The sequence below is a fragment of the Phascolarctos cinereus genome, unplaced genomic scaffold (genome assembly GCF_003287225.1).
Source record: "Phascolarctos cinereus isolate Bilbo 61053 unplaced genomic scaffold, phaCin_HiC Scaffold_4;HRSCAF=312, whole genome shotgun sequence".
NCBI classification, from domain to species: domain Eukaryota; kingdom Metazoa; phylum Chordata; class Mammalia; order Diprotodontia; family Phascolarctidae; genus Phascolarctos; species Phascolarctos cinereus.
This window is the reverse complement of record NW_027555847.1, coordinates 712,248,072-712,272,087: the sequence shown is the minus strand read 5'-3', so window position 1 is coordinate 712,272,087 and position 24,016 is coordinate 712,248,072. Positions and strand designations below refer to the sequence as shown.

Sequence of the window (24,016 nt, the reverse complement as noted above, 5' to 3'; positions counted from 1 at the left end):
AACTCTAGTGGCTTCTTACCTCCACAACCAAATATAAAATCCTCCATTTGATTTTCAAAGCCCTTCATAATCTGGCCTCTCCATACCTTTCCATCTGCTTATTCTTACTTCCAGTCACATGCTCTTTGCTCCAGTGACCCTGGCCTCCTTTCCGTTCCATGAACAGGACCCTCTATCTCTGGGTTCAGGGGTTTTCTCTGCCTCTCCCCATACCTGGAACTCTCCTTCATCTCAGCCTGCTGCCCTCCTTGGCTTCCTTCAGGGCCTCAGTTAAAGTCCTATCTTTTGCAAGAAAACTTTCCCATCCTTAATCTCTATCCTTCCCTCTGAGAGTATCTCTGCCTCATTCTGACCATATTCATTGTTTGTGTGATGTTGTCCTCCATCAGACTGAGCCCCTTCAGTTCAGGCACTGGTTCTTAAAAATGTGCTTGTTTTTTGCCTTTCTTTACAGACTCCGTGCCTGGCATATAGCATGCACTTAGTAAACGCTCGTTGGCTTGACTTTACCGTCCCGCTTGGCATCCCTGGATGCTCCCCCGCTTATCAGTGTCTTTCTTAAACAGTGCTGCTTAGACCAGAACCCACTTTTCTTCCTGGGGAGTCCGAGCAGGGTAGATTACAGAGGCTGCATTCCCTTCAATGCAGCCTAAAATCATGATAGTGAAAAGAGGTGGGGAAGCATCCCCTCCCTCTGAAGCAGGCAGCCCATCCTACTGCTGGACAGCTCCCCACGAGGGCGTTTTTAATTCTGTCGGGCTGAGATCTTAAACCTTTGATGTCCACCCACTTCTGCTTCCTTGATTCTCCCAGGCACCCAGTTGTCTGGGTGTGGAAACATAAGGTGTGTCTGTCTCTTTTTCTCCCTTTTAGAAAAGGTTCTGGATACCTTACTCCCTCAGTGATATGATCTAGGTGTGGCTTGTTCGTATTAGACTTCTTGCTGATCGGGCAAACCAAAGTCTACACCCTTGCCTGTAGCCAGGGGTTGCCCAATGCATGTTTTTTGATCTGGATGGAGGCTTTACCCATCAAGTTTGTTATACTTACCCAGGACATTTTGAGCCAGCTCTTTTTTCAATTGATAGCTTTTCCTTTCATTTCCAAATAAATCCCTTCCTCTCTCCCCTTTCCGATCCCTTGTTACGAAGAATGAAAAAAGAGGCGAGTAGAGAAGGGAGCAGTTCAGCAAAATTAACCAGCAGACCAGCCAGGTCTGATACTACGTGAAGTATTCTTGGGGCTCCTAGTGCTAGGGACCATCTAGGCCACAGGTGAAAAAAGCTGAGGGCCCCAGAGGTCATGAGACTTGCCCAAAGTCACTCAAATAGTAAGCATCAGAGGTACATTTTGGGCCTAGGTCCTGGACTGGGCATCCAGAAGACGTGGATTCAAATGATGCCTCTGACACTTCCTAGCAGTGTGGTCCCTGTTCCGATCCCTTTGTCATTCTAAACCTCAGTTTATTTGTGTGTACAAAGAAGGTGCCTATGTTGGGGGGGGGCTCTCCCACAATACGTGGAGGGCACTTTGTAAGACTTTCAGCAATACAGGATTGTCAGCTTGAGTGTTATTTCTATATAACATCTTGAAGCCTATTGAAAAAGCAATAAAAATGATATCCTGACTGTGCCACTTAGTAACTCTGTGACCAAAACGGTAAAAGGAGGGCTTTGGCCCGGGTGACCTCTTAAATTCTCTTCCACTTCTGGCCCCTTTGAGCCAGTTTCTGTGAAGGGTGGGAGCCCCTGGGTGGGCTCTGCCCCCAGATTGGCTCCATCTTTCTGTCAGCCCTCCCCCACCCCGCCTGCCAGCACTCACCCCTGGGGATTGATAAATGATTCATCTCAATTAGAAGTAACTTGAGTCCGGAGCCAGGTCCCGACTCCTTTGAGACAGGAATTGTCAGGGCCATTGACTTGGTCCTTTTCGTAGCTGAATTTTATTTTCTGACTCTGGGAAAAATTGGATTTGAATCAGAGCCCTCCTCAGCCAGATTGCCGACCTCCCAGTGGAGGCACTGCTCATTCCTCCTCCTGTTGTGCCATCCTGAGTCATCCAGGCTGGAAATGGGCCAGGGAGTGTCCTAGAAACACCAAGTATTATCTCTCTCAGTGGAGCCTGCCCCTGAGATGAAGCCAGCGGGTGGCTTGGGCGGGGAAAATTGTTACCTTGACGCTAACCTTTAGAAAATTGCCAGTTAGGAGACGTGGGCTCTTGAAGAACCAGGTGCCAAGGGTGGTTTGGGAGAAGAATTTCCAAATAGATGCTGGAGTAGTTTTGCTTGTAACAATGATGGGCGTCCTCCAAGATGCTACTGTCCTCATCTTTCTGGGATCGAGCCAGGAAGCAGGAAGAGATGTCTGAGGCCCTGTAGTGGAAGGTTTAGAGTCTGCACCAAAGATGGTCTCTTGGGGAGTAGGGAGACAGGGGGCCTCATCACTGTGGGTCATGGAGTGGGTCTTCGTTCAGGGCGGCTTCCAAAGCCCCTTCTGACTCTGAGTTTCTGTCACCGAGTCTGATGCCCCAGTTAGAGCTCACTTACTCTTACTTTACACACAATGATAAGGTCCTTAGTGAAGCTGGTTTCCCACCTCTTAGCAGACTAGTAGCATTCTCTCTGAAGGGAGGAGCGGGGAAAGGATTGCTGTAAGACAGTATTATGGAAGGGAAGACTTCAAGCAAGGAAACAGAAGAAGCATGGAAATTTCTTTTTTTTTGGTGAGGTTATTGGGTGACTTGCCCAGAGTCACACAGCTAGTGAGTGTTACATATCTCAGGTCCTACTGTCTCCAGGGCTGGAGCTCTATCTATTGCACCATCTAGCTGCCCCAGGGATTTCTTTAAAAATAAAAAGGATGTAGTGACTGAGAACATGAAGTAGTGTGTGGCTGTTCAGTGTTAGGGCAAGCAGCATTTCCTTGGCATAGTAGCCCCTGAAAGCATTCTTATATAATTGATGGATGTAAAGATGTCTTAGGTCTGCCACCACAACAAGAAGCATTTATTAAGTGCTTACGGTATTCCAGGCACTGTGTGACATTGGCAAGTTGCTCACCTCTGTGGGCCTCAGTTTCCCTATCTGTAAAAAAAATAAGAGTTGGCCTTGAAGGCCTTTGAGGTCCCTCTGAATCTAGGAACTTGTGAACCTGGAGTCCCAGCATGCCAGCTCATGTCCTTGTCCCTTTGCCCAGGCCAGGTCAAGTCAACGAGCACATATTGAGCACCTGCCATGTGCCAGGAAGACCTGAGTTCAAATTCGGCTTCAAACATTTACTAGCTCTGGGACCTTGGACAATCACTTAACCTATCTGCCTAGGAGGCAGCTCGGTGGCTCACTGGATAGAGTGCTGGGCCTGGAGTCAGGAAGACCTGAGTTCAAATCCAGCCTCAGACACGTACTAGCTAGGTGACCCTGGGTAAGTCACTGCCTTTGTATACCTAGCACCTCCCGCTCGGCTGGGCTGGATTCTTTAAAGGACACGTTCTGACGTCCCTCATTTAACTGCAGGCAGGAGGCTGGTGGCGTGGAGGACCCTGGGAGAAATGGACCACCCTCCACTTTGACAGGGCTTTGGGTGGTACAATGATAGAGTCCTGGATTTAGAGCTGGAGAGAGTCTTAGAGGTTATAGGGTCCAACCCCCTCATTTCGCAGATGAGGAAACTGAGGCCCTGAGAAGGGGAAGTGATCAGCCCAAGGGCACACTGCTCCTAAGGGTCCAAGGCGGGAGTTGGACCCGGGTCATGCTGTCTCCAAGGCAGGTGAGTGTTGAGAACCCTGGGAGGTCGTAGATAGTGCGAGGCCTCTCAGCCCTATTTTACAGGTGAGGAAACTGAGACTCAGAGAGGGGAAGGGCCCACTGTCGGCCCTGGTGCCCTCCACTGAGCCACACTGCCCAGGGCCATATCCAGTGGGTGGTAGTTTGAAGAAACAGGTTTGGGTGAACAGTGAAACTAGTCAGACGAGACCGGTGTGGCAATTTAGAGCATGGCCTCAGCATTCCATGTGAAAGGCAGGGCTGGAGGAAGGCCACGGTGGACTTCCCCTCAGGGAATGGTAAACCAGAGTGGGGGAAGGGAGAAGGAAAAAAACCTGGATTCATTCAGAAGGGGCTTGGAATCAATCTGTTTAATCCACAAACATTTATGAAGCACCTACGATGTACCAGGCACGTGCTGGGGGCTGGACATACCTCCAGTGAGAAACAGGGTCTGCCCTCCAGTAGCTGACGTTCTATCAGTGCAGAGAACGTGGACGTATGGACGTCAGTGAAGGGACGGAGGGAGGATGGGAAGCTCTGGGGCAGATGGGCCTTGAGCTGTGCCTTGAAGGGATTCTGTGAGATGGTCATGAGGGAGGGCATTGCAGGTGGGAGGGATGGCCAGTGCAAAGGCCTAGCGATGGGAGATCAAAGGGCAAAGAAGGTCAGTTTGGGTAGCCCATAGAGGATGGGAAGGAGAATCATAGGACTAGAAAAGTGGGCGGCTTTAAAAAGCCAAAAAGTCTTGGTGGCTTATGCATTTGGCCTCTCAGTAGTGCGTAGTAGGCACTCAGCTGCACCGACAGGCAAAGAAAAGCAAAAACCTTGGTGGCTGGCCTCAAGGAAAAACCTGTGTTGGGCAGAGCCAGGACAAGGTGCTGGGGTACCCAGGCAGGGCCGTACGGCGGGGCTGCCTTGCATCTTGGGAAGTGCCCGCTGGGGGCTTTGCATCTCTGCTGGGGCGCTGGTTCCGTTGTATCTGACTCTTTGTGAAACCATTTGGGGTCTTCTTTGGTTCGCCATTTCCTTCTCCAGCTCATTTTCCAGATGAGGAATTGAGGCAATCAAGGTTAAGTGACTAGGCCAGGGTCACACAGTTGAGGCCAGGTTTGAACTCAGGAAAATGAGTCTTCCTGACTCCAGGCCTGGCGCTCTATCCGCTGCAGCACCCAGCTGGGGTATGTAGGCCTTGATTTGTTCCAGCTTAAAACCATAGGCCAGTGTGGACTCCATTGGCGCCCAAAACACGGCTGTGACCTCCTTTGTACAAAGGGGCGCTTTGAATGCCCCTTGTTGAGCCAGAATCAGCTACCCCCTTACCTACCCCTGGTCCTGGCTCTGCAGAACCAGTTAGGGGAGTTAGTTGGAATTTATGTGAAGATTTTGGACCTGACTCATTCATGTGTTCTTCCTTCATTCTGCCTGGGCACCCCTTCCCACCTCTGTCCGCCTTCATCTCCCCCTGTGGAATCCAGTGGGGCGGCGTCTTATCAGGGGATCTCTTTCTGTCTCCGTCTCTCTGTGTCTCTGTATGTCTCGCCCCTCCCTCCCACTCCTGCATTCTGCAGGACGGGGGCAGAGCTTGGCTCCAGAATGCTTCCTTCACTGTTCCCCTGCTGTGCCCACCCCTTCCCCCGGCTTCAGAAGCGGGTTCCTCCAGCCCCAGCCTTCCCTACGTGGCCCTGTGTTCATGCTCGTGTCCCCCAGGGACCGATGCTGTTCTGTGCCCACAATGACTGTGTTCTCTGCCATTCTGGAGCTCTGATGGAGAAACAAAAAGCCTTTTTTCCTCACCACAAAGACAGAGCTGCATAATAGGCCCTTTCATTCCCCCCAAAAACGTGAGTCATGATTCTCTGAGCGACCAGAATTGGCCTTTGCCCCTCATTTCTTGTAATTGTGAGCCAGGCCAGTGAAATAACTGACTTGGGGGGTAATGGGGTCACCAAACGCCCCTTCATTTCCTCCTCTTTGATGTTAATAATAATAATGATGATGATAATAGTAATAACAACTTGTATTTCACTAGTGTTCTCACTCTCTGACTCATCTGGGATGTAGCTGATGCTGAGGTCTTTGCCCCCACTTTACAGAAGAGGGAACGGAGGCAGGCATCATTCTTCAGTGGAGGACCTGGGCTCCTGGGGTCCTTGTTAGAGGAGGAGGGGATTCCTGTGCTCTTTGTTCATTCATTCATGTGTTCATTCATTCATTCATTCATTGGGTGGGACATGGCATCTACACAGGTAAGAAAACAAAAGCATCACCTAATGTTTGAAATCTGGTGGAGGAGGATGGTCTGGGAATAAGGCTTCATCTGGTATTTGTGACCCTCCTCAGAGGTAGGCAGGAGAAGCGTTTACCTATGAGTCTTGGTTTTCTCATCTATAGAATGGTCCCTAGCTACTGAATGGAAGAGTCGGTTTCAGTCTCAGCTCTTGGGAGTTGAGGTCCTGAGTTCGAGTCCCTCCTGCCCCTCTTCCCTGCACTCAAATCTTGCCATCGCTGTGCTAGATGCTGAGTGTCGTGCATGTGGAGCGAAGGTCCTGGTTTTCATAGTCTCCTCTTACCCTGGATTCAAACAAGGAAGGAGCCAGGAGGAGCCAGCAGAGGAGAGATCCTGGTGACAGGTCTAGAGGCCCAGAGGGTGAAGTCATCCTAGGCAGAGAGCGTCCAGTCCTATCCCTTTATTTTATAGATGAGGAGACTGAGGCCCAGAGAGGGTGGTGACTTGGCCAGGGGCCCAAAGGGAGCAAATTTCAGCCGTGATTTGAGCTCCAAATCCTTCACACATCCTGGGGCTAGGATTGGAAGGGGCCTCAGAGACCCCTCAGCCGCCCCCTCATTTTACAGATGGGAACATGGAAGGGAAGTGACGCGTCCACTTTATGTGGGGCGTGAGAAGCAGGGGCCCTGCCTCCAGAGCCAGGCTCTTTGTGTTGTGCCAGGATGCCCCAAGGCTGCCCGGGTCGGCTCAGTGGCTTTAAAACACCACCACCACCACCAACCACCCCCTGCTCAGAGTGTGGCTGCAAGAGGGCCCATCCCATGGGAAAGACAACATTCCCATCCTCACGCGGGACTAAACTGTCAGAGTCAGCTCCCTGGCGATAAGATCAGGGAGATGGGTGAGATTAAAGGGAGTGTCCCCGTAATTAAAATCCCCAATTGCCAAGTGCTCTGGGCGGTTGGCAGCCACCACCATCCGGGTGAGGAGAGGGGAGGCCTGGTGTGGTCCCTACAAGTGGGGAGATGTTCTTACGGCCTCAAGTGCGGCCTGCTCGCCCCCTCCTGGACCTTGGCATCTTCTAAGGTGACACCCCCCCCCCACCCCGAGGAAGGGCTGGAGCTGCCTCTGTGTCTCTGCAAGGCCCGAGGAGCTGCTGCAGTGTCCTTGAGGGCCCTGGGATGGGCCACGCACTGAGTTCCTGGCAAAGGAAAGCCATCTGTGACAGGGGGACCACCCAAAGAGGAGTCACTGGTTTAGAAATTGCCCAAGGGGTAGGCCTAGCCAGGTGGTGCAGTGGATGGAGCACTGGCCCTGGAGTCAGGAGGACGTGAGTTTAGATCTGGCCTCAGACACTAGCTGTGTGACCCTGGACAAGTCCCCAACTCCCTCAATAAAAGAAAAGAAGAGAAATTGCCCCGGAATGAGGGGCCCAAGGGCAGGGGTGGGTCAAGGCATCCAAGACCCTGTGAAAACGAGACGCGTCCCTTTGATTGCATCTAACCAGCCCTCTAGTCCGCAGGAGAGGAAGCAGCCTTCCTCAGGTGACCTTGGCCCACACCCTATGGCCTCCCCAGCCCTCACTGCTCCCACTGGCCCCGGGAGCCGTCCCAGGCACCACAGCATCCATCCTCAGAGTTGACTGAGCTGTTTCTCACTTCCTCTTTCTTCTCCCTAATTCCCCTTACAGACAGGCCTTGTTGCTGACTTAGTTGTAGGTATGCTGTTGCCCGTCTTTGTCCAAGGATGGGTTTGTCTGTGGCCGTCTCTTAGGTGGCCCCGGGATCCTCGCCTGTGGTCATCTCTTAGGTGGCTACGGGATCCTCGCCTGTGGCCGTCTCTTAGGTGGCCACGGGATCCAGCCCCGCCCTCCATGCATTTCTAGAATTCAGCCTCATGTCTGGAATGCTTACAGTCCCCCTCATTGTGGTACAGAGGGTGTCCAGGTTCTCCAGGGCTGGACCGGTAGGCCCTGCCAAGCAGGATCTGTTGCTGTTCAGGCCCAGCCTGGGCACGCTGAGGCAGGCTCATATCCCCAGGGGCAGCGGCGCCTGCAAAGTGTTAAAGGCTTTTGGCCTCAGCGGTTTATGAAGGCTGGTGCATTTATGGAGGCATGGGGCTGGGGGTTAGCCTGGTCTGCCTAGCACAGTGGAAAGACCCCTGGAGGCAGAGGTCCTGGGTTCCAATTCTGCCTCTGACACTCCCGGCTCAGCGTCCTCCCAGGTAGGATGAGAGCTGCCAGGGTCCCTTCTAGCACCAAATCTGTGGTTCTGTGTCATGGGTGCAAATTTTGGACCCCCCAGTTGCTGTCAGGGAGCCCTGGCCGAGCCCCCTTTCCTCTCTGAGTCTCAGTTTCCTCATCTCTAGGCTCCTGGGTCTAGAACCGCACATTAGCTCTGTAACCAAACCAAATTCGGGATCTATTTCAAAGTCCCAAAATTTCAAAAGTGACTCGTGTTTCTCACATGAAGTGACTTCACCAAAGTAAAAAATAAATCTCCAAAAAGCTTAAGAACCAGGAGGATGAGGGGTAGGAGATGAACATGAAAGTGCCTGGAGCGTGGCGGTGTTAGAAAACAACCCAGGGTTCTGTTCAGTAACGTCCAGGAAAACTTAGTCACGCTTAGGAGTCTCTTCCGTGTTGTAGTATGTTTGAGAGCCTTTCAAGTTTGCTAAGTATGGATCCTGGGAGGTGGAGCCTGTTAGAATCCCCACTTTACCATTGTGGAAACGGAGGCACAGAGTAGGTAAGTGACTTACCCAGGGTCACATAGCTGGGAATTGTCTGAAGCAGGATTTGTACTCAGGTCCTGAGCTCTCTCCACGGTGCCCCCTCGCTCCAAGTTTTTACTGCATTTAAAACTTAGGCAGTTCTCCGAGGCATGTTTGCTGCACATGCAAATGCTTATGTTCTAGTCTGGAAACTGAGGCTTAGGCAGGTGAGGTGACTTGTCCAGGACTGCACAGTGCAGAGCTCGGGGTTTGAACTCATGTCCTCTGACTCCCAGTCAGAGGCACTATCTAGCCTGCCAAGCTTTCAGCAGGCATTTATTAGGCGCCTAAGGGTGCCAGCCCTGGGGAGACCAGCAAGGCCAAAGCCAGTGCCTGCCCTCAGGGAGCTTCCGGCTCTAGGTCTGGGCAGCTGTGATGCCCGCGCCGGGGAAATCCCTCGTCCTTCCAAGCTCCCGGCTCTTTTGTGCTGTCCCTGTACTCACGCTAGGAGGAGGGAAGCTGGGACGAGACCATTCTCCCCATTTCATGGATGAAGAAACCAAGGCCCAGAGGGCTGACTTGCACAACCAAAGTCATGGTCAAGGTACCAGAGCCAGGCTAGGAATCCAGGCCCTCAACCGGACCTAGAACAAGGAGCACTCCAGCCTTTGTGCCCACATTTCCAGGGCGGGGAATCCTCCACCTCCTGGGTGCTGGACTCAGAAACAGAAAGACCCGAGTTCTAATTCTGCCTCGGGCACTCACTAGCTCTGAACCTCAGTTTGCCCCACTGTCAGATGAGGGGTTGGGCTCGATCCCTTTCCGCTCTGAATCTCTGGTCCCGTGATCCTACGGCAGCTCACTGCTTGGGCTGGAAGCCGGAAGTTGTTCCTAATGTCAGAGATTAGAAAAAGAATAGCCCAGACATGAAAGGCCCTATGAGGGAACCCCGCTTGGCCCCTTCTTGGGTAACCATCAAGGCTATTCTCTGGGAATTATTTCAAGAAATGTGTTTAATGGATACCTTTTGTCTTTCCATCCCACCTCCCTCCACATAGACCCTTCCTCCTGACAAAGAAAAGCAATTAAGTGAAAACATTCACTACAAAGGCTGTGTGCAGATGTATACAGTATTCTGCCCTAGGGTCCCCCACCTCTCTGCTTTGGGAGTGGTTCTATTCCAGGGACTCTTCTCTGCCACCACTCTTCCTCCTTAGTGGTCCTTTCACATTGTCCTGGCCTTTGTGTGCACCGTCTGAAGGACTCAGTTTATTTTGCTCTGTGTCAGATGACCCTGATTTCCTGGGGATGCACTTTTGACATGTTGGATCTAATTAATGACAGCGATTTTGGGGCTGAGCAACATTCCGTGTTGTGTTTTGATACTGTGTGGGCAGCTTTGCTTTTTGCTTTTTAGAATCCAGTCAGTAAGTATTTATTAAGCACCTAATGTGTGCTAGGTATGGGGCTAAGAGCTAGGGATACAAAGATAGGCCAAAAAAAGTTCTCCCTCTCCCGTTCCTCTCTTTCTCCTCCCTTCTCATTCTTTTCTCTCCTCTCTCTTCTTCCTCTTCCCTCCCTCTTTTTCTTCCCCTTCTTACCTGTACCTTTCTCTTCTTCATTCTCTCTCCCCCCTCTTCCTTTTCCCCTCCTGTCTCTCTCTCTCCTTTCTGTCGCATTTTCCCCTCCTCTTCCTCTTCCCCTCTCCCTTTCCCCCATCTTTCTCCCACCTCTCCTTCCTTGTCCTTCTCCCCTCCTGTCTCTCTCTCTCTCTCTCCCTCTCTCCCCATCTCTCCCCATCTTTCTCCCCCTCCTCTCACTCCTCTTCCTTCTCCCCTCCTCTCTTCCCCCTCCTGTCTCTTTCTCTCTCTCCCTCTCTCCCCATCTTTCTCCCCATCTCTCCCTCCACCCCTCTCCTTTTCCCCCATCTTTCTCCCCCTTCTCTCCCCCCTCTTCCTTCTCCCCTCCTCTCTTCCCCCTCCTGTCTCTCTTTCTCTCCCTCTGTCTCCCTCTCCCCATCTTTCTCCCCCCTCTTCCTTCTCCCCTCCTCTCTTCCCCTTACTGTCTCTCTCTCTCTCCCTCTCTCCCCATCTTTCTCCCCTACCTCTTCCTCCTCTTCCTTCTTCACTCCTCCGTTCCCCCTCTGTCTCTCTCTTCCTCCCTCTTCTTCCTTCCCCCTCATTTTTTCCACCCCAAATCCTGGGGTGTCACTATCTTGGTGCAGACTTCCAGAGCTTTAGCCCCTTTACAACCCTTCCTCCCTGCTACAGGCGTACACCACCATGCCTGACCTTCATGTCATTGTTTTTCAAGGAAGTAGATAGAAGCACAGAAATGAGGGATGTGGGAGCCCAGATCTGGAGCCGGAAGGGAAGGTTGTCTAGTGCAGCTCCCACATTTGACAGATGGGGCTCTGGGAGGCTGAAATAGCTTGTTGTACCTCGTTGTTGTCTTTTTGTCTCCCCATTAGAGTGTAAGCTCCTCGAGGGCAAGGACCGTCTTTTGTCTCTTTGTACCACTGTGCTCGGTGCCGTGCCTGGCCCTTCTTAGCTTGGCTTGGTGTCTAGCTTTCCTAGAATTTCTAGGTCATTACGGCTCAAAGGAACTTGGACGTTGAATCAGATCTCCGTGTTTTAATTTTCTTTATTTGCATTTTAAAATGGATTGATTCAGAAACATTTGGTTTCACCAAAAGAGGCATGTCCTGGCAAACCCCATAAGTGCTTGAGGTGTCCTAGCCACGTGCCCAACACTCTCTCACTTTACAGAAAAGGGAAACGAGGCCCAGTGAAGGGAAACACATCACCCCAGGGCATACGGTTACTCAGACGTGGAAACAAGACATGAACCTGTTCTCCTAAATGCTGTAGGGTTGCTTGGCCCCTACTGAATGGGATCAGAGCATGCTGGGCTGGCAGGGAGCTCGGGCCCTCTCCAGGGCCTCCCAGCTCTGCCCTCTGTGTTGTTGCCCTGAAATCTTGCCTCTTCTCTCTGACCTCAGATTGCTTTGGCTCGCCTGTGTTCACCCCGATCAAAGCGGATATCAGCGGAAACATCAAGGTACGTGCGGAGAGCTTCGTTCTCACTGTTTCGGGAACGCTTCTGGCAGACATTGTCCCTGCTCGTGGCGCCATTCATCTAGGCGTGGGTGAGAGCAGCCACTGAAGTCACGGCTACCTTGTTCCGTGATGTACTGTGATGGTGAAGAGGTGGTGGACAATGGGATCATTTCTTGGTGTGATGAATAGCATTGAACAAAGAACTCGTGTTTCTCCTTTCCTATCCCCACCATCTAGGAGAGGGTCAGTGGTTCAGACCATTGGATACTGCACCCAAATTAATGGTAGCCTTTCCACGGAAGGGAAGCCCCTTGAGGGTAGGAGGTAGGTCTCCTCTTCCCTTTGCATTGCTAGCACTTAGCACAGTGCCTTGCAAAGAAGGTGAGTAATAAGCCTGGTTGTATGGACCTGTGACTTTTTTAAGAAAGCAAAATCTGCCTTTAAAAAAAGGATCCCATTTATAATGCTGTTTCTATTTCCCATTAGACTAAAAACTGGCTATATACATTTTATTTACAATATATAACCTTGGAAGAAAAGGCAGAGGGCCAGCCTTGCAGTCAGTAATTCAATTCAATAAGCATTTATTATGTCTCTACTGTGTGCCAAAAATGAAACACTCTTTGCCCTCAGGAAGCTTATGTTGTACTCGGGGAAAACAATGCAGAAACAGATAAGTAAATGTTTAAACTATATGGCAGCTAATTTGGGGGAAGGATGGAGAGGAAGCTTTGGGTTCACATCCTGTGTCTGGCACATCTGTGTGTGGCATCTTGGAGAAGTTGTTTGGCTGTTCAACGTTCCTGGCATCTCTCTGACTCTACTCATTCAGAGGATTTCCCAGTCTACATTGGTAGGCGGACTTTTTGCTCCAGGAGTTATTTATACTGATGAAATCACAAGTCTGGACCATTGTCTAACAACACACACACACACACACACACACACACAGAGTGTCTATCAATCCATTCTCCTGTGTGTCCATATGTATGTATATGTGTACGTGTGTGGACACACAAGGATGGATTGACAGACTATATATGTGTATATAAAAACATGGCATTTATAGTTGATTCCCACATATAGCTTAGGTGGGGTGATCACCTAATCACATCTCTGTACCTGCTATTATCTCATTTTCTTGATTCATTTTCATCACAGGTTCTAAGGCAATCCAGACATATGTTTTTGATATTTCCTTATTAATTACTCAGATTGCAAAATCTCTAATGAATTAGCTCTGAGCCCCCACCCTAGCTGATTAATCATTATTCGATAAACTGAAGAAACTGCCTTTCCCTTAGACTTTTTGCTCACCTCTCTAATCTTCTGGGTTTAAACAAGTATCCAGGTTATTGGCTATACTGTTTATTAGCAGCCTGAACAACAGTAAAGGAACTACCCACATAATTCTTCACAACCCCTGCCACACATGCAAGCACACATAAAAATGTGAGCATCTGCAGAGGTATAAATAGTAGGTCCCTCCTGGTAGCCCTGAGCAGTGATCGGTGAAATTATCATTGTCCCCACTTTATAAATGACATTGTTGAGACTCAGAGGATGCAGTTGAATTGTCTCCTGGTCACACAGCTAATGAGTGGGAGTGTTGGGCCTTGACCAAAAGTCTTCTGACTGATTCCGGCATTGCAAGAACCCAGCGCCCTGTGGCACTGCCCTCCGACCTGCGTGCTCGCATTGGATTTTCCCACCTTGGACTTGCTGATGGTTTTTCTTGAAATCCCAAATCTCGTTGCCTCCACTGGGGTAACCAAGCCCTTCGTCCCTCATCTAAGACCCGTGTAGGGAGATGTCTGTGGTCCCAGGGACAGAGGGGAGGGAGGTGATGGCGGCTTCCTTCCCACCTCCCCTTTTTTTTGTGCAGAGGTAGTGGGCCCTCTTGTTGTGGGCACTGCTTTTCAACCTGGAAACCTTTTGAAACTAGGTGTTTTGTTTCAGACAATCCGAGCTGTGTACGACACAAACCCCACAAAGTTCCGAACGCTGCAGAACATCTTAGAAGTTGAGAAGGAGATGTATGGGGCCGAATGGCCGAAGGTCGGGGCCACGCTGGCGTTGATGTGGTTGAAAAGGTGAGAAAGCGAGTCTGAGTCTAGGTGCGTGTGGTGCGTGTGCGTGCACGTGTGTGTGTGTGTGTGTGTGGTGTGTGTGTGTGTGTTTCAAAGCCCCTTCACCTCTTGCTCATTTTGGAATCGAAAAGACCTGGATTCAGATTCTGCTTTTAGCCCTCACTAGCTGTGTGACCCTGGGAGCTGTTTTGTTCAGCTGTAGAATCGGGCTTAGAGTCGTACCTCGTTGCAGACCTCTCTGGGCCCCAGTTTCCTCATCCCTGAAATAAGGGAGTCAGGGTTTGATGGCCTCTCCCATCTCTGCCGGTGTGAGAGTGTCTGGAAGGTTCTTTGCAGACACTGGTGCACTCTGGCAATATCAATTAAAAAACCCAAACAGACTCATTAGTTCTCAAGGTAGGCTTTCCTTAGCCCTCACCCCTCCTACACGCATTACCTTGGCATGTTTCTGTGGGCCTCAGTGTTGCTATTTGGGCCTTCTAGAAGCCCCTGGAGGTTGTGGCCGTGGGTGTGTTCCCCTCTTACAGATAAGGAAACTGAGCCTCAGAAAGGAGATGGCACACCCATGATGACCCAGCTAGTAAATGTAAGAGGCAGGATTCGAACCCAGGCCAGGCCCCCCCACTCCAAGCTTGTTTCCCTGAGGTGCCTCCCTCTGTTAGTTCTCTCTGCTGGGCTCTTATCCTGCTCCCTGACTATAAGCAACATGAGGACAGGGCTGGTGTCTGCCTTAACCTTGGCCTCCCTTTCCCCGCTGTGCCCGCTGCCCAGCACACAGTTCTGTGCCCACCTGGAACTTAGTGAAGTATTTAATAAGCAAAGAGAGGTTGGGGTACATGCTTGTGGGTGGATTGATAGCCTGCTGTGTGCCAGGCATTGGGGATACACACGCGCACACACACACACATGTTCTCACACACTGTAGCACAAACTCACACTCTCATACACACTCATACATGCTGTCACGCACATACACTCGGACACACATACTCTCACACATACATATTTTTACACATACACTCTGTCACACAAACTCACCCTTTCATACTCTCTCTCTCTCTCTCTCTCTCTCTCTCTCTTTTTTTTAGGCAGTTGGGGTTAAGTGACTTGCCCAGGGTCACACAGCTAGTAAGTGTCAAGTGTTTGGTCTGAGGCTGGATTTGAACTCAGGTCCTCCTGACTTCAGAGCCAGTGCTCTATCCACTGCGCCACCTAGCTGCCCCTCATACATCTCTCTCTCTCTCTCTCTCTCTCTCTCTCTCACACTCTCTCACACACACACACACACACACACACACACACACACACACAGGCAAGCATCTTGCAACTGTGTCTCTCTTTGATAAGAAAGCAGCTCTCGGCGCCCCAGCTCCCTTTTCATCAGCGTCCGCTCTGCTTAGACTCTCAGTGTGCCATGGTCAGAAAGAACTGGAGCACGACCTGGGTTTGAATCCTACCTCTGATGCTTGTTAGCCCCTGAAGACGTGGCCTCAGTTTTCTCATCTGTAAAATGAGTTCATTGATAACCTGTCTCATCATCCTCATGAGTGTGTCATTCGAAGGGGGCTTTGCACATGTCAGAACTCTGCTCTGCTGTCCTTGGGCCTGTCAGCCTCAGTTTACTCCTGTAAAATGGGTCTAAGAAACCTGGCACTATGAACCTCACAGGGTGCTTGCAAACTTTTAAGATCCCTAAGAAATGTGGGCTGTTGTGATGGAAGGGGTGGAGCTGGTCTAGTTGGCATCCTGCTGGATGAGTGAATTGCAGATTATGATAAGAAAGCCCTCCCGGCCTCTGCCTTTAGGTGTGCCCTGGCCTTGTAGACCCCACCCATGTTGAGAAATGAGGCTTGTCCTGACCCAGGTGGGAGCTGCCTCAGAGAGGCCTATGTGGACTTTGACAGAAGGAAAAACTTGTGACCAGCGAGTTATCCCAGAATGCCGTAGGCTCCCGAGGAGGTAGTGAGCTCCCCTCAGCAGGGGCGAGGTGGTGGCAGTCTGACAGTGGGGAGACCAGGGAGGACCCCTGTCAGGGAGCTGAGACTTGGTACTGAAAGAGACCTTGGCGGCCTGCCAGTCTGCCCCTCCCCCTTTTTACAGATGGGGATGAGAAAGGAGGGGGAACTGGGCAGGCTCATGTGGGCAGTGAGGGCCAAAGCCCTGGATCCCAGACCCCGACTTCTTTCCTCTGTTAGCCCATGTGTGCCTCAGGGGTCTTTCCACCTGACATTCAGGGACTTAATCCACCCAGGAGGGGGGGAAGTTGGTGTAATTACCGGAAGATAAGAGGTAATGAGGGGCGGCCATCCTAGTGAATGCAGGGCAGTTTGACGCTGTTGACTCGGTGGTGTCTGGCTACCACCCCTCTCCTCCTAGTTCTCACAGCATCCCCAACAGGCAGTGTCTTAGGTATCAAGAAACCCATTTTACAGATGAGGACCGAGACACAGAAGAGAAGCAAATGAAACCACAGAGAGTGTCTTGCAAGTGTAAAAATGCTGTGTAAGTGGTAGTTATGTTACTTTGATTTCCACTACATCGGGCTGTCGAGGAGGTAAAATCTGAGGAGCAGAGGCCAGTCAGGACGCGTCCCCTCGTAAACGTCAGCCTTTGTGCCAGCCTCCAGTGCCAGCCTGGTCAGGCTCTGTGTGAGCGGAGGTTGAAGGCAGAGGGTGCCAGCCGCCCGGGCCTAGCAGGGGCTCCGGGGTCCTCACCACGGCTCCTGCCTGCTGTCCTCCCCACAGGGGCCTGAGGTTCATCCAGGTGCTTCTGCAGAGCATCTGTGACGGGGAGCGGGACGAGAGCCGGCCCAACCTCATCCGCGTCAACATCACCAAGGCCTACGAGATGGCGCTGAAGAAGTACCACGGCTGGCTGGTGCAGAAGATCTTTCAGGTGAGGACCCACGTCCAGCCGGGGAGCCTCTCCATGCCTTGGTTTCTTCATCTGTAAAAGGAAGGGGTTGGACTCTACCTCTGAGGTCCCTTCCAGCTCTGGGTCTGTGATGACCTTGCCTCCTCTGCCTTCGAAGCCCCCATAGTTCTTGCCCGTGTTTTTCCATAAATCCTCTGTAGGCGACCATAGGGTCAAGTCTTTGCAGCTGGAGGGGAACTTGTCTGTGTGTGGAATGCTCCCCCTCCTCATCTTAGTGCCCCCCCCCGGAAGCCTTTCCCATCGCCCTTAATGCCAACGCCTTTCATCTGATGATTATCTCTCTCTCTTTTTTTTTTTGGCTTGGCAATGGGGTTAAGTGACTTGCCCAGGGTCACACAGCTAGTACGTGTTATGTGTCTGAGGCCAGATTTGAACTCAGGTCCTCTTGAATTCAGGGCCAGTGCTCTATCCACTGCCCACCTAGCTGCCCTATTTTCATTCTTTTTTGTTTTTTTCTGATGATTATCTCCAGTCATTCCCATGTCCCTCTTGTTTGTCCTATGTGTGTGTCTTCCCCATCAGACAGGGAGCTCCTTAAGACAGGAGGCTGGTTTTTGTCTTTCTTTGTATCCCCAGTGCTTGGTATAGTGCCTAGCATGCAGTAGGTGCTCAATAAATGCTGATTGACTTGAATTGGAAGAGACCTCCGAGGCCGTCTGGTTCAGGAGGATGGCGGCCATCGGGGAGAAGCATGGGGAGGGGCAGGAGGGGCTACTCCGGGCAGCCTGTGGCAGTCGGTAGTATTACTGAGAATAATGAAAGCGTGCTGCATTTCTCACAAGGGAGCAGGAAGAGGTGATCACATGAGTGAAAAACGAAACAAGAGAACGCGGTTCAGCTGACCTCATCCCTCTGTCCCTCCCCTGCCCCGCCTCCGTGACTGCATCCACGGTCCTGATGCCTGGATCTGGCTGTGCCTCCCTCTTCGGCCCAGAACCTTCACCAGCTCCCTGTGGCTCAGCCTCTTAAAGTTCAAGTGCCAGATCCCTGCCTGCCTTTTGAGGCTTGGGAGCCTCGCCTGATTCTCCCTGTCAGTAGCAACGTTCCCATTCCCATCTCTTTGTTTGTAACCTCTAACTCAACCTCGCCAAAGAACGTGGTAGAGTGAGAGATAAGCATGCTTAGTGCTGCTGTCGGAGCCAGGAAGATCTGGGTTCAAGTCTCACCTTGCCCTGGGTGAGTCACCTCCTGTCTCAGTGTCCTAGTTCAGAGAACCTTGGTAGAAGGACTTTCTTTACCAGGAGTTCCCTGTACCCGTGAAGTCACAAGGGCGGATTACATAAAATCATAATAATCATACACAGGATTAAATAGTATCTGTGTGATTGCCCAATTAGCCTGCGCAGCCAGGGGATTATTCCTCCCCTATCTACCTGTGTCCTCAAGGCCACATGTGGCCTTCTAGGTCCTTGGGTACAGCCTTTCAACGAAGTCCAAGTTTTACAGAACAGATCCTTTTATTAAGGGGATTTGTTCTGTGAAGTTTGGATTCAGTCAGAGGGCTGCACTTGAGGACCTAGGGCCACGTGTGGCCTCAAGGCCACAGGTTCCTTACACCTGATCCTAGTCCAAAAAAAAATCAATCTGGGAGGGAAAGATCTTCAGGGTTTCTGGCCAAAACAGAAACAATTGCTATTACATTCACTTTGAGCCATTCAGGGCCCAAGCAATGATCAAGTAGGAGAGCTAATGAAAAGGCTGGAGGCAGAAAATGGGAGTTCTAAGTCCCAGTAACAGCAAGTAAGGCAGTTTGACCAGAACAGAGTCTAAATAAGGCCTCCTGGCCAAACGCAGCCCACAACCTCCTCAGTGCATGCTGAACCAGATTAAGCTGCAATTGGGAAATGTTTAACGAAACAAATAAAAATACCTAAAGGGCACGTATGACCTCCGGGCTGCAGGTTCTCTTCCCCTGCTAGGACAATGTTTTACAAAAATTAATTAATATTTGAATTAATGAAGCTCAAACTGTTAACTCACATTGAGCCAGGAGGCCACTAAGACCCTTGCATCCTTTCTACATGAACTCTTGTCTGGTCCTGTGCCCTCCATCCTTCCTTGGGAGGTTGACTTAAACAAACAAAACCCAGGAGTGTGCAGCATGGAGCAGTAGAAAGGGGATGCTTGGCACCAGGAGGCCCCGAGGTCAGACCCTGCAGACTTAAAAAATCATAGCACCCTATCAAACACACAGATGGTAAACAGTGTCTCAGGATCTCAGATTTGAGCTCAGAGGCGTTTTAGATGTGATCTATCCAGCTCCATTCAACAGATAAGCAAACAGGCCCAGAGAGCTCACCTCTGTACTGGTTTTCAGGTTCAGCCTTTCAGCCTCATGTCCACCTTGTGGGGGAGGGCACCCCATTTTACAGAAGAGGAAAGTGAGGCTTTGATTAGTTGACTTGCCCCAAATCAGACCTGTAATGACCTTGAGCTTTCCTTTCCTTTTCCTGCCTAATAGAGATAATCCTTGTGGTTTTTTGGGTTTTTTTTTTTTAAGCAATGGGGGTTAAGTGACTTACCCAGGGTCACACAGCTAGTAAGTGTCTGAAGCCAGATTTGAACTCAGGTCCTCCTGACTCCAGGGCTGGTGCTCTATCCACTGCACCACCTAGCTGCCCTTTAGATGATCGTTGGATTACAGGATTATAGTGTCTTCATGGGACCTTAGAGGTCATTAGTTCAATCCCCACATTTTACAGGTAAAGAAAATGAGGCCCAGAGAGGTCACACAGGTAATAAGTGGCATAGCTGGGATTCGCATTCAGGGCCGCTGGCTCCCAACCCAGCTTTATTCCACTGTGCTGGGATGCTGCTTCCCAGGTAGTCTTATTCCTCAGAGAGATGTCATTCCCTTCACTTTATTTAAATAAACCACTTTGAGCTGGGCCCTAGAGGGCTGCACAACTCCTGATGAACATTTACATACTGTTCTTACCTGATATAAGTGGATGATTCTACAGACTTCTATGTAAAATGCTTTTTACATGGGGAGAGGAGGCAGGGAAGGAGGGAGGCAGGATTCGAAGACACATGGGGGCTGGAGGCCGAGAAGTGAGAGCAGGAGGGGGAGACATGGGGGCCGGGGCCAGGGATGTGGGGTCTGGACACAGACACCAACAGGAGAGGACGGGGAACAGACACATGGTACCCCACATTCGACAGATGGTAAACAGATACTGGGGCTGGTGGGTGGAACGGGGCAAAGGTCTCTGCCATGCCCCATCCGGCGGTAGTGGCAGTGATCTCTCCCTTCCTGTTCTGCTTTCACTTGGAGGGTTTTGGTTTTTTTTTTTTTGGGGGGGTGCTAGGAGGCAGGAGGGGAGAGAGAGAGTGTGCACAGTACCGTATATAGTAAAGTTAACAAAGGTAGTTTTTTGGAATGTGGATTTTTTTTCAGAATTCTTTATGTAACGTCAAGTTTGCCTAATGCAAATTTATAATAAATTGAGAACTGTCTGTGTAGCCATTGAGAGCCTGGCCCTCGCCTTCCCATGCATGACAGTTCTGTGACATCTATCTGTCTAGCCAATCATTTGTGTCTATCTGTATCTAATATCACTGTATCTAATATCACTATATAGTTATCTATATAGTATGTACATGTGTGTATGTGTATTTATAAATATATATGTATGTATGTATGTATATATACAGATACAGATGTATACTTCTCTGTGACAGTATTATATCCTCCCCCACCGCCCAGTAGAATGTAAGCCCCATGAGGTCAGGGACTGTGTGATTTTGTTTTTATAGCCCCAATGCCATGCTTACTAAATGCTTGGGGATTGATTGGAGGCGTCACTACAATGCAAGGTGATGTGCCTCTTAGCCATCCCAAGTGTATCTCTCTGCTGACCCCTTCCTCCCTCTCTCTTATCCCCTTCCCTCCCCTTCTAGGGAGCTTTGTACGCCGCCCCATACAAGTCTGACTTCCTCAAGGCCCTCTCCAAAGGACAGGATGTCCCAGAAGACCAGTGCTTGGAGAAGGTCCGTCTGTTTCTGGTGAATTTCACAGCCACCATCGACATCATTTATGAAATGTACACGAAGATGAACGCAGAGCTCAATTACAAGGTGTAGCCGCGGCCTGGGGCTCCCCTGACTGGGTGCCATCCCTGAGCCCCCCTGTTCTCTAAAAGTATCCGAATCACTGTGAAATGAATTCAAAGACTGCTGTTTTTCAGCGACTTAGCAAACATCTCTGGAGTTTTAGGGGACAGCCTGTTTTTAAATATATACACATCTATATTATATTAAATTATATTAAAATTTTAAGAGGTTTTTCTATACAAACAGAGCGATAAGATTTAACCATCCCATTTCCACTTTGCCTTAGAATTTCAGGAGGTCTAGACTGTCTTCATAAATCCCTTTGAGTGTGATCTAGCCGATTAACATTTTTAATCAATCAAGTTCTAGGTAGCTTTTGTTTTATTTTATTATTATTATTATTTTGCAGAGTGCATGACTCTGGGGAAGCAGTGTATAATTAGGGAGAAAATAAGCACGTAGAACTTGTGAGCTCACTTTCAAAAGTGAGGCTCATGCTCCCCTGTCTGGCTGTGGCTTGTGTATTTTTAAATACATTAATGAAATGTGATTTGAAATTATGTGGCATTTTTTTAAAAAGTGTGTTGTGTCCCTCTTCTTGGCATCTGCTGCTGCTGCTGCTGCTGCTGTCCTTCTGACTTCAGGCCAGATGTTTTTAAACCTTCAGCAAAACCCATAAGCCTCTGACTCGAACCCAGGGACACTCACTTTGATAATGGCCAGACTTTCTTCTAGAGGGCCATGCTCTGCTTTCCTCTGGATCACTCTTCCCTTCAGGGACAGTATTTCCAGCCTAGTCTTGTGATTTGTATCATCCCAGAGGGATTCGGGGGGAGACCTGGAGTCTTGCTGAGACTCAGCACCCCCTCCTGCCCCCTCTTTTGCCTTAATGGCGGCTCTTGGGAGCTGCTAAGCCGGGATCTGGAATCATTTTGGTCTCGAGTGAATTTCTGTGCTATACTTGGGGAGACTTTGGGGGAGGGGGGGACTTTGATGCAAAAAAAACAAACAACCAGGATAATCCTTATTAAAATTCTATTTTGAAATCACATTGGGTCTCCTGCTTGGCTTTCTTGATCTCAGATCAACACTGGATCTGCCTTTCCGCTTTCCCCCCATATGACGGGTGTGGAGGTCTGATCTCTGCCCAGGTTGGTCCCTTATGTGCCTTTCCTCCAAGATGCCTCTGGTGCCAACCGGGTGATGTGCTCCTGTGGGTTTGGGAGCAAGGCGCTGGAACACCCTTTCTCGGCCAAGTCTGGCTCTGTAGGCTTGCAGTCTAATTACTAGATAGATAATAGGATTGACACAAGGCTACCAGCTGATATTTGCAGCTCACAGCCACTGTTCTGCCTTTAAAACCAGAAGGTTAAATGTTTTCACATGCTACTGGGAAATAAGAAATACAGGAAATGGGGCATAGAAGTCTATCCTGCCATACAGGAAAATAGAAGGGGAAGGGGATAAGAGAGGGGGAGAGAGATAGAATAGAGGACAGACTAGGGGAAGGGATATTCAGAATGCATGCCATCTTGGGGTGGGAGGATGGGGGTGATGGGATATAAATTTGGAATTCAAAAACTTGTGGGAGTGAATGTTGAAAGCTAAAAATAAATAAGTTTATATGAAAAAAAAAACCCAGAAGTTGCCCTGCACCAGGGAAATCACAGGTCTGGACCCCCCCAAAAAAAAAAGCCGACATCTATGTAATGTTTTTACGGCTTGCAGGGCGCTTTATTTCATGGAGTCCTCTGAGCCGGGTGCCACAAGTTTCTATTTTGTTTTCCTTTAAGTAATTTGCCTAGGGTTACATAGCTAGCAAGTATCTGAGGCTGGATTTGAATCCGGGTCTTCCCAACTCCAGGCTGCCAAACCAGTGCTTCTAGAACGGGCCTGTGATGTGACGTGAGGATTCCTTGTATTGTGGTTTAGTAACCCTAAACCTAATAGCCGTAGAAAGTCAGAGGTAGGAGGGACCTTAGAATAATTCAATTCCCAGCTCCTCCCTCTCTCATTGTAATGAGAAAGAAACAGGCAGGGGTGGGGGAGTGGGAAGGAATGACTCCCCTAGGTCACGTAGCTTCAGTGCCAGAGCCCAAGGCTTCAGAAACCCAATGCTCTCTTCCACTCATGCCACAGAGAACAACGGGTCATCTCGATGTCCCCAGCAGATGGCGCTGCCTGCCCTGGGCCAACTCTTCCTATCTCAGCATTCTGAGCTAAAGAGGGCCTTTGAGATCATCTGGGGCCAACCCACACAGCTAGTAAGTGTCTGAGGCCATATTTAAACTCGTGAAGATGGGTCTTCCAGACTCCAGGCCTGGTGCTCTGTGCACTGTGGCGCCATCTGGCTGCCCCACTAGCTCTGTGACCTTGGGCAAATAGTCTGGCTAAGTCACTAACTTCTCTGAATCTCATCTGTCAGATGGACATCACAGTCCTATATGGTGGAGTTCTTTTGTGAGGGCTGGTCAGTCATTTCACAGTGTTTCACAGTAAGCATCTACTATGTGCCAACCTTTGCAGTAGGAGCTGGGGATGCGAAGAAAAGCAAAAAGAAACCCAGTCTAATGGGAGAGACAACATTGAAATTACCATGTATGAGCAAACTAGAGACAGGTTAGATTGGAGAAAAACAGCAGAGGGAAGGCGCTAAAATTAAGCAGGATCAGGAAAGGCAAGGTGGATTGAGTGAACAAGGAAGCCAGGGAAGCCCAGAGACAGCTGAGGACCAAATAAGAGAATGAAGAAAAAAGTGCTTTGTAAATTCTCAAGTGATGAGCCCTCGGATCAGGCTTGCCGTAGACTTTGCAAAGTCCACATGTACCAGAGACAAGATCCCGTATGTATCAGGGCTTTTGCCATCCCTGTTCAAGGGTGAGATGTACCTCTTAGGTACTCCTAACCCCCTCCTATGACGACTTGACTTAATTCATACTTTCACACCAGGTTCAAAGGATATCAGAGCATGTGTTTCTTCATAAATTACTAAAAATGCAAACTCTTTTCTCCTTAATTGACCAATTTGCTCTGAGCCCCCACTGTGGTTTATAAAAACTGGAAGAATCTCTTAAGCTTTCTCTCCTCTCTCAACCTGAAATGCCAGTCTCATAGGCTTAGATAAACATCAGTGTACTGGCTATATACTTAATGAACAGAAATAATACAAAGGCAC

The 24,016-nt window shown here is 49.8% G+C and overlaps 1 protein-coding gene across 1 annotated transcript in view; it reads left to right on the top strand.

Annotated features, from left to right (window-relative positions):
- The window catches only part of GLTP (glycolipid transfer protein), a 30,370-nt gene extending 8,478 nt beyond the window's left edge, over positions 1 to 21,892 (top strand). The window contains exons 2-5 of the mRNA XM_020980077.2: positions 11,704 to 11,762; positions 13,721 to 13,854; positions 16,596 to 16,746; positions 20,689 to 21,892. Of these exons, the coding sequence (XP_020835736.1) occupies positions 11,704 to 11,762; positions 13,721 to 13,854; positions 16,596 to 16,746; positions 20,689 to 20,871 (527 nt within the window). The 3' untranslated portion in view covers positions 20,872 to 21,892. The remainder of the gene's footprint in view (positions 1 to 11,703; positions 11,763 to 13,720; positions 13,855 to 16,595; positions 16,747 to 20,688) is intronic.
- Positions 21,893 to 24,016: the final 2,124 nt, after the last annotated feature.